Genomic DNA, 10,361 nt, shown 5'->3' with positions numbered 1-10,361 from the left:
TAATTTTTTTATTTTCCTTTCGCACGAGCTGTTTTGCTAGTGAATAAAAATTATGAAGAGAGAGGGGACCATCTATTCCAATTTAACAATAATAAGAGGGTGCGTTGAAGAGCTGTCCTATGGGATTGATGTAGATTTGCTTGAAAGTTTGGCAAATTCTATAATTTCGCGCTCTCTCTTACGGATAATCGTACGTAGATAATTTACATAATTCATTTTCTATAAAACAATGAGCACTGTTGTATCAAGCTACTAGAATCCTGCTGGCAACCTGTCATGCAGATTCTGGTGTAAGATTCTTAACGAATTGGTCATATAAATTACATCGATGCTCGGAAAGTACTAAACACTTGGTCACACAGCATTATTTGTTTATAAAAACACATTTTTATAGAGATAAATTCTGAATCGAAAAAAAATACTAAATGATATTTTAGATAAGATAAAACACAAATCTAAATCTGAGTAAGAAAGCTCAAATATAATGTATTTTGCAAATGGATCCTCGTGAGAAATCTAATCAATATCATGCGCTGAAATTACATGCAAAATTAATCATTAGCCAAACTTCTTGTTATATGTCAATGCTGACACCATTCGAGAGTCATTTATTTCTAAATGTCAATCTGATAATGGCCTTCTGAATTTTTTGTGTTACTTAGGTGGGCACAAGGGTTTTGATAAGGTGATATGGGAGGTAGCTGATTATAAGAAAGGCGAAAATCCTTCCATCACCTTCAAATATCACAGTCATGATGGGGAAGAAGGTATCTCTCTCCCTCTCTCTCTCTCTCTCTCTCTCTCTCTCATATGCATGCGCACACACTGGCACACATGCTCATCGACGCACCCAGTCGTTTGCGCAAACACAGCCTTGATGCCTTGGGTTGCATGGTCATATGATTATAGGTTACCCGGGAGATGTTGCTGTGACTGCTACTTACACCCTAACTTCTAGTACAACAATGAGGCTTGACATGGAAGCTGTGCCTGAAAATAAGGCCACTCCCATCAGCTTGGCTCAGCACACATACTGGAACTTAGCCGGTCACGATTCAGGAAACATACTAAACCACTCCATCCAGATATGGGCTAATCACATCACCCCTGTGGATCAGAGCACAATCCCAACAGGTGAAATTATGCCTGTCAAAGGAACGGCTTTTGATTTCACGACGGAGAAGAAGATTGGCGCTTCGATTCATGAGGTGCCTGGTTTAGGGTACGACCATAACTATGTGCTGGACTGTGGGGAAGAGAAGTCGGGCCTAAAACATGCTGCCAAACTGAAGGACCCTTCAAGTTCTAGGGTTCTTGACTTGTGGACCAATGCTCCGGGAATGCAGTTTTACACTGGAAATTACGTAAATGGAGTAGTTGGTAAAGGCGATGCAGCATATGGCAAGCACTCTGGAGTGTGTTTGGAGACGCAAGGATTTCCAAATGCCATCAACCAACCAAACTTTCCTTCCGTTATCGTTCGACCTGGTGAGAAGTACAAGCATTCCATGCTTTTCGAGTTTTCATTAGAGTGAAACATTGGGAAGGTTTATGTTAATAAGATGAGTTCCGAACTTGTTTGCCTTTACCTAAGACAAATGTCTTGATGGAAATTTGAGACCTCCTTCAAGTAATAAAAATGGCCAAGTGCTTTTATTTACATTATTCTCCGCTTTCTAGTGGTATACTCAGAATCTTTATACATTTGTACCTTCTCTTTTCGGTTTTGGTTTTTAGCGGTTTTCACTGATATTATGGGGAATACAGCATTGGCTTGGATACAATGGTTATCCTTGCTGTTTAATACATTGTATCTACTCCACCTTGGAGATATAAATATATGTGCGTGTGTCTGTGCGCATGCGCGTGCATCTCTAGTTACACATGTAATTGAATTTACCTTGAAACGTGCTATCTAATCCGAGTATAAATGGTAAATAGTCAACTATCGTTTAGCAAATGGAAGAGAAGTCATCAACCTCTACAGTAAACGTTCTGAAAGGCCAACAGTAAAAATCCAACCCTTTGAAGAATGTACAGACTTTAGAGTCTGAGTTGTTGCCTCCAAATATCCAAGAGGATACAACATAATGAACTACGTGATCCTGTTTGCATCCAGTAGTAAAAACACCTTTTGACAGTGCAGCCACCGCCATCAAGATTGTGAGCAGATTACACTAGCCGTTGTATATGACAACAATCTGAATCAATGGTGAACAACCGCCCAAACGATCACTGATACAAGACACTTCTCTGAAGAAAGTACAGACATTAAAGTCTGAGTTGTTGCCTCCACACTGATTCTCATCTGGTGCGAACCAGTTCAAGTGGTAGAGTTTCCATTGCCATCTAAAATTGATAAAAGGGAGCATTTTTCAAGATAGAGCTCAAGATAAAGCACATAAAACTAAAACAATCCGTTTTCATACCCACAGCCTAGGAGTTCTGGGATCTGACTTGGCCTGCATCTTCGATAGCTCTGATTGAAAGCTAATAACTATGGCAACTTTGAACTCGATTGAAAATGATCTGTTTGGAAGATGCAAGTTAATGTAAAGTCAATGCAGTAGTAGCTTCCACGGGTCCATAAGGAAAGAACAAAAAAGTTACTGCAGATGGATTTTCCAAAGCTGCATGTGAAATGAAAAACAAAAGCCTGACATTCATCTGCGGTCAGAGGTGAAACTAAGTAATCAATAATGTCTTCAAGCACAGAGCATTTCCAAAGGTTGTGCGGTGGTCTCTCAGGAATTTCATTTCAATAGGAATTTCATTTCAAGCCTTTTGAAACAAAGGTCCAAGCATTCTCTGTTTGTGTGCTTATATTGGGGGCTGACGGGCTGGGTGTTGGATGCTAATCCTTCCAATAAGTGAAGCTCAATGCAGTCAATCAATCTACTTAAAGCTAAGGTTGCTGCATATTTCCAGATTTAACTGAAAGGACTGATTGTATATAGATCTTTATCAACAAATAAAAAGTTTCCACTGCTTATCTGGATATTTGAAAATAAAATATTGGATATTCAACCTAGTAAGTATATTGAAAGCAAGATTAACCTCTTCGGTTCACTATGATGCTAATGCTCAATTGTCATAAGAGTTCTCCAATAAATTAGATTAGTTGTGTAGAGACTGAAGGGACCTAAGAATACACAATCACTGTTAAGCTGTGGGGTTCCACTACACGTGCTTATGCAGAAAAAGAACGAGACACAAGAGTGGTGGCAATGTGAATCCAGCAACTCACCCAGCCGAGGTCGTTGGACAAGTTAAGAGGCGAGGAGGAATAACGTAGATGGGCAATATCATATGCCGAGACACATCCCCATCTGCTATCTAGTACATGTAGAAGGACTTTGTTAAGGAAGATTTTGATCCAGAAATATACATCTATTTAGTTAAAAATTTACGCACCTGGGTTGTTTGTACCAAGGACGTGTCAGTCACAATTCTCTCTCCAAAAAGAATCGACTCAATTCGAAGTATGTGTATGTCAACAGAGCGAATTGGAACTGCAGATGTTTCCACAATAAGCTCTCCACTAATTGGATCTGATAGAGCACACTGAATGGACATCTTTCCAGTCACTCGAAAACCACCTGTATGTCAACATCTTCCTCATAAGAAGTTGGATCAGGCGAATGCATATTTGCTTTAGATATAGCAACAAAACCAATGAGACTTTTACAATTAATTATATCAGAACTTGTCCATCCTATCGCTTTTAATCCAAATATGCATGAGCAAATAAATAAGCGTATTACAATTTTCTATCTGACCAATTGATTATAGTTCAGAATTATGCTAGAGACTGAAAGATAGATACATATAGAAGTTTGCCTGATTTCAACTCAGGAAGCAATGGATGTCTTTGGGTATCCTGAGTAATGTAAAAGATAACTATCTCAGGAGAAGCTGGTTGATCAAGAAGCTCAGCTGAAAAAATTAACAGAGGAAGCGCTGGATTAGATCCTTCCCGCAAGTTATCATTGCCAAAATTGATTTAGAATCAATGAGAAAACATGCCATACCCTTATCAGCTTCTAAAATGAACTCCATTGTGGCACATAAGGATTTGTGCAGATACCCTCTTGTTACATCTGCAGTTAGCAAGTACTGTAACAGATTTAATGAATATCAACCATGAAAGCAGCCCCTAAAATCAGGCAGAAATAAAAACATTTGCTGAAGGGGAAATAAGAAACTGATAACTAAATGGTCCAGAAGAAGGGAGCCAAGTGCAAGCTCGCATTTTCTGTGGTTGCCTATATCTTACCATTTTTCACTTTAAGCCAACTGGACTTTAGAACTCATTTATGGAAAAGACATGATGCATATATAGCATTAACTTATCATGTCTACCAAATTTTAAAAGCTCCCAAGATTACTATAACAAATAAAGAAAGAAAAGGACACATCAGCATTTGATCAAGCTCATCAATCACCTTCGTAGAATAAATATCAGATTTCTTTTATGATCCATTACCCATGCTCATACATCAAGCATCTAATCCTATTATCTATGATCCAACCCCAAGTACTATAATATATGCTAATTACTATGAAGAGCCACCATCTGCTTTCAGGTTAGCACAAAGAATTACTTATTTGGACAGACGCATTGTGCCATGGTGGTGATACAGGCAAAACAAACACAGAACAGTAATGATCCAGAACTTCATTCCCTAAAAAGTTGTTTAAATCTAAAGATCATCAAGATATATTCCAACCAACAAGACTTCCATGGATTTTATGCTTGTACCCAAATTAGGATCAAAACAATGCCTTATATAGTTTGCATTATTCTTCACAAGCAAACAAACATGAAAAATAACCTTTCAAAACACAATAGACAAGATGAACTTCAGAAATTCATCTTTTTAATGTGACGATTTGCCTGAATTCAAATTCCAACATGGAAGGAGGAGGTGAGGGGTTCAAATCCCCACCTTCTCAGGGGGGGATGGGATGGAGACGCGTAAGTTTCAAGAGTGGGTTTCGACTCCCACGCCCTGCAAGAAGCAGGGCAAAAGTTTGAGAGTGAGTGTAGAGTAGGCATAGAGTAGGAATGACAAAAAAAAAAAATTCCAGAGCTCAACGTCGAGGAAAGGACCTATACAGTTCTAAACGAATCCCTCTTCAACAAAAGGTTAGACTTCCAAGTGCGTAATGGATAGGCAAGCGAAAGAACATTGATCTTATACCATGTCAAATAATCATGCCAAATAGTTTAAACCATCAAGAACAAGTGTAGCAAGCCTAACAAACACTTACAAAGATGTCAAGAACTAGACAACACATTACAAATTACATTCGAACTCTCATATAGTAACCCTGTATATTATTGACTACACTGGGTGCTCCGGAGAGAATGAGAAAGCATCTTTGAAAAGCATCGAAGAGGATGAGAAACCTTGTAGGCGGAGAGAGACATTAAAATTATGATTATAAGGGTTCTATTTGTGCATGTTTAGTTGGCAATGCCCAAATCTCACCTAACCATATCCTAATATATTACATGCTCCACACAAGGATTGATACAAAAGCTATGCATGACCACACTAATCTTCTTCATGGACACATATCCCAATCCGACAAATTGTACAATGGCTTAGTTTCAGGAGGCGAAATTGGGTTTAAAGAACCTTGCGTCGTGCGTAATTTGACATCATAAGGCAGTGAAGCATTTGTTGGTCTGGCATGCTATCACACTGCCCACACCATTGATATTGTTATAGTTGATAGAGCTATTTTCTCTAAGGCTTCGTTCATTTTGTGGAAAATAATTTCTGGGAAAACATTTTCCGGATTTTCTAGCGTTTGTTTCACGGAAAATGAATTTCTTGGGGAAATGTTTTCCATGAAAGGACAAAGCCTTCTAAATTAGGGGAAAATGTAATCTACTTTTGAAAAGTGGAAAACATTTTCCTCACCTCTACAAATCATCACTTCTTCCTCTCCTTTCTTCTTCTTCTTTTATTTTTTATTCGAATTATTTTTTAATTTTTGTTTAATTTGAATGTTTTTAATTTCCTTTTTCTTATTTTATTTTATTTTATTTTATTCATTTTCTTTTCTTTGTTTCCCATTTCATTCTTTCTTGGCTAATCGTTGGTCGTCATTAGGCGAATGTCGAGCTCGTCGATCTCGAGCTCATCGATCTCAAGCTAATCGTTTTTTATTCGAATTATTTCTTTTCTTTGTTTCCCATCTTCTTCTTTCTTGGCTAATCGTTGGTTGTCACTAGGCGAGCATCGAGCTTGTCGATCTAGCAAGCCTCAAGCTCGATGTCACACTCGCCAACTGGGAGTGGCAAGCCTTGTGCTTGTCGGCGAGCTTGAGGCTCGCCGGTGGCCGGTCACGGGCCATTGCCGTGGTCGGCGACTAGCCAAGAAAGAATGAGATGGAAAACAAAAATAAAATAAAATAAAATAAAAATGAAAAAATTAATAATATATTTTAAAATTAAAAATAATTAAAAATCAATTTTTAAAGAATATGAAAGATCCATTTTAAAAAAAAAAAATGAAAAAGAGTATATGGAGGAAAATATTTTCCTTACTGAATAGCGAAAAATATTTTCCACTTCATTTTTAGGTTTCATCCAAACACCGAATATTAATTACATTTTCATGGAAAATGACTTTCTAGAAAATATTTTCTAGAAGCGTTACATTTTTTACGAAACGAACGGAGCTAAAAGGGGTATGAATTGTATTTTAGATTTCGACACTCCGCTTTGCCCGAAGGCCAAGTGGGATGAGGGAAGCCTCGTGCGAGCCCCATATCTATTAGCCAATGAATTTGTAAAAACCCAAGAGCTACAAAGAGGACAAGGGGAGAGCCCCCAAGTGGGCGAAAGAAGGTGCAAGAAATGGAATTTAGCCATCTTCTCTAAGGGTACATTTGATCATTCAGATTTCTAATCGTGATAAACCGGATAGGATAGGATATGAAATTTAGACGATATTGATATATTCTATCCATTGTTTGATGATTGCAGTAATATTTACATCATATCATTTACATTGTTTAGTATAAAGTACATATTAGTAAAAATGAACAAAAATTTTATAAATAGAGATGATAAAATCTTTCACGATGCTCTTGCTTACTTTATTTTATTTGGTTTTTTATTTTATTTTCCTTAATTAAAATCTTTTTTATTTTTCCCCTCCCATCATTCTCTAATAAAATTTTGATAAACATTAGATTGTACTAATAAAACCAAAATACTAAAATACCTAAAATATATAATAAATATAAAAATATATTTATATTTATATATTGAACTTATTTTATAAAATATAATTAAATTACAATATAAAAAATAAAAAATAAGATTAAAATAAATTAAATTAAATTGTTTTTTTTTGTTATTTTGAATTTCTTATATTAGAATCCAAATATTATTTATATTGAGATATTATTTTAATTTTGTTAATTCAAAAAAATTTTAATGCTAGAAAAATAACTATCTCTCGTGACACTCTTACTTGTTTTATTTTATTTTATTTTATTTTCCTCTATTTTATCAATTAATTTGTTTTTTATTTTTCCTCCCATCGTTCTCTAATAAAATTTTATTAAATAGTGAAATGTACTAATATACCTAAAATATAAATTTATATTTATATATTAAAATTATTTTATAAAATATAATTAAATTCGAATATATATGAATAACAATAAGATTAAATTAAAATAACTAAATTTTTATTTTTTGTTATTTTAGATTTCTTATTAGAATTCAAATATTATCTATATTGATATATAATTTTAATTTTGTTAATTTAAAAAGTCTATCATTTGAGAAAAATAACTTTCTTATTATGGATTCTAAATTCTACTTTTTATTCCACCTCTCCTATGGGATAATTTTGTCTCTGTCTATATCCCCATTTATCCTGTCTTGAGTAGGCACTAAACACATGATATGATAAATTTTATCTCATTTTGAATTTTATCTTGACTGCTAAACGCAACCTAAGATGTTAAGCTATTTTGAGATGGTAGAAATTATATTGTAAAGAGCATTGCTAACTTAGCAGTGGTGTTAACTAACGATGCATTTCATATCACATATTGAGAGAGCATCAATTCTTATTTCAATAAGCAAATCTACCCATATCATTGAAGGTGAAGCTCTGAAGATGGAGAAGCCACCGTTCCATTTGAAAAACTCACGGTATTGTCATATCATCATTGCCCTACTACAACTCTCAATAGATAAAAAGTTTCCTCATATATTCTTGTGTCAAGTTGCATGTCATAATCCACGAGCAAACTTAATTTATGGCTGAGAACAAATGATGAATAGGCTGTGAAGGAGTTGTTGTTGCAGCTTGGTTTAGGGCAACTTTTATGGAATGCTTGAGGGAGCCCAAAAAGGATCTCGTCAACATCATGTCCTCCACCAAGGAAGCCAAGGTTGTTGTTGCAGAAAAGATACACCTCTTTGATTTAGCTGGAAAAGCATGATGACAAACGTTGTTATGGCTACTCTCGCCAATTTATCAAGAAAGTTGAATAAATGGTGTTGATATAGAGATGTAACAAGACTTCTTCATGCATTTTAACTTTATACTTGATCCCTATGGTATTTGTGAGACGATATATGGTTTCATGTGTGATGAGATGGATCTAACAAAAATATCGTACTTTTTTATGCTTACAGTTAAAATTGCAATGGAACTTTTAGATTAAAGCATAGATAATACAACTAAAATTCCATGTGATTTTCATCGTATCCTCATCGTTGTCGAGGATGCACAACCTCTATTGAAGGTAGGAGATATATTTGTGGTCTACACAATGATCAATGGCAATGCACCAGCCAGCAATGAGCGGCATGCGCAGGGTGTGATGCAGTGTCATGTACTAGCGGTGAGAAAAAGAAATAGGATTAATACCTGGAAAAACCCTAAACTGGTATATCTGTGACAAATTTACCTCAAACTATTTTTTTGACCATGAAAAACCCCAAACTGGTACATCTGTAACAAATTTACTCGATCGACCATAAAAAATCTTAAACCGGTACATTTATGACAAATTTATCCCAAACTAATTTATTTGATAGCAAAAAACCCCCAAACTGTGACAAATAGACCCTTTGCTAAATTGGATTAATATCATAAAAAAATCACAAAAATTGTAAATTATGACAAACAAAGCGTAAAATTCCACATTGGTATACCAGTCAACTCTCACATGTCATTTAACTTAATAATTTGACAGTAAAATTTAACGAAAACTAACATAAGATAAATTTGTCACAGGTGTACCAGTTTGGGGTAAATTTGTCAAAAATATACCAATTTGAGATTTTTGGTGGTCAAAAAAATGGTTTGGGGTAAATTTGTCACATGTATACTAGTTTTGGGTTTTTCAGGGTATTAACCCAAAGAAATATGATTTTTAATTTATTTAAATTGAGTGTGACAAAGCCACGTCAACAACTTAAATTGCGTCCGCAATAGTTAGTAGGTCCATATGATATGGCAATTCTATTAACCGAGGTCCACACTGAGCCAAAGTTTTAAAAGTTGAGGATCTTGATTTAACAAAGAAAAGTTCGAGACTCAATTGCACGATAAGCAATAAAATAAATACTTCTTATGCTATTCACTTATAATTTTTTATAGAGAAAACTATATACATAGTTTTTGAACTTTTGCTCAATTGCATCATCCTTGAACTTTTAAATTGTCTAATTCAGTCCCTGACTTTACCTCAATGTACAATGTTGTATCTAAAATTTTATTTTGTAAAATGTGATCTCTAACATTCTAGTACATCTTTGTTCTAATTCTTTTGATTTTATAAAAATGTTCAAAATTATCCAAAACAAAAATTAATGGAAAGACAACTTTGAACATTTGCACATAGTTCAATGACTAAATTGAATATATACTAAATGGACTATATTGAACGAATTAAAATTTTATATGTAGATAAATTTGGAATTGAAAAACGCTATAATGATATTATAGGTTAGATAAAGCACAAATCTCAATCCGAGTAAGTAAGCTCAAATATAATGTCTTTTGCAAATGGATTCTCATGAGAAATCGAGTCAATATCATGCGCCCAAATTACAAACAAACTTTGTTATTAGCCAACCTTGTTGTTTTATGTCAATGCTGACATCTTTCAAGGGTTAATTATTCATAAAGTGGTTTTAATAAACCTCTTGATGCCTTGTTTTGTTTTGTCCATTGCCAGTTGTCGTCTTGTTGATAATCAATTTCTTCTATTTGTTTATGTTATATGAAAGAAGATGAACTATCGAGAAGAAGACTAGAGAGATCTGGAAATTTGTATATTCAGTCCGTATTCGATGTACAATTCTTCTGTAA

The 10,361-nt window shown here is 34.8% G+C and overlaps 2 protein-coding genes across 4 annotated transcripts in view; one reads left to right on the top strand and one right to left on the bottom strand.

Annotated features, from left to right (window-relative positions):
* The window catches only part of LOC104431629 (galactose mutarotase-like), a 2,854-nt gene extending 1,261 nt beyond the window's left edge, over positions 1-1,593 (top strand). Inside the window, exons 2-3 of the mRNA XM_039306769.1 lie at positions 563-767; positions 910-1,593. Of these exons, the coding sequence (XP_039162703.1) occupies positions 563-767; positions 910-1,535 (831 nt within the window). The 3' untranslated portion in view covers positions 1,536-1,593. The remainder of the gene's footprint in view (positions 1-562; positions 768-909) is intronic.
* A 334-nt stretch (positions 1,594-1,927) lies between these two features.
* Positions 1,928-10,361, bottom strand: part of LOC104423493 (vacuolar protein sorting-associated protein 26C) — a 39,624-nt gene continuing 31,190 nt past the window's right edge. For 2 of the 3 annotated variants that reach the window (XM_039306525.1, XM_039306524.1), the window contains 6 exons: positions 4,032-4,116; positions 3,841-3,936; positions 3,415-3,599; positions 3,248-3,336; positions 2,430-2,529; positions 1,928-2,349 (listed from right to left, as the gene is read on the bottom strand). In XM_039306525.1, the coding sequence (XP_039162459.1) occupies positions 2,305-2,349; positions 2,430-2,529; positions 3,248-3,336; positions 3,415-3,599; positions 3,841-3,936; positions 4,032-4,116 (600 nt within the window). In that variant the 3' untranslated portion in view covers positions 1,928-2,304. The remainder of the gene's footprint in view (positions 2,350-2,429; positions 2,530-3,247; positions 3,337-3,414; positions 3,600-3,840; positions 3,937-4,031; positions 4,117-10,361) is intronic. The other variant, XM_039306526.1, reaches the window with a different exon arrangement.

Source organism: Eucalyptus grandis, chromosome 2 (genome assembly GCF_016545825.1).
Source record: "Eucalyptus grandis isolate ANBG69807.140 chromosome 2, ASM1654582v1, whole genome shotgun sequence".
Classification (NCBI taxonomy): Eukaryota; Viridiplantae; Streptophyta; class Magnoliopsida; order Myrtales; family Myrtaceae; genus Eucalyptus; species Eucalyptus grandis.
This window is presented reverse-complemented; position numbering and strand designations above follow the sequence as displayed.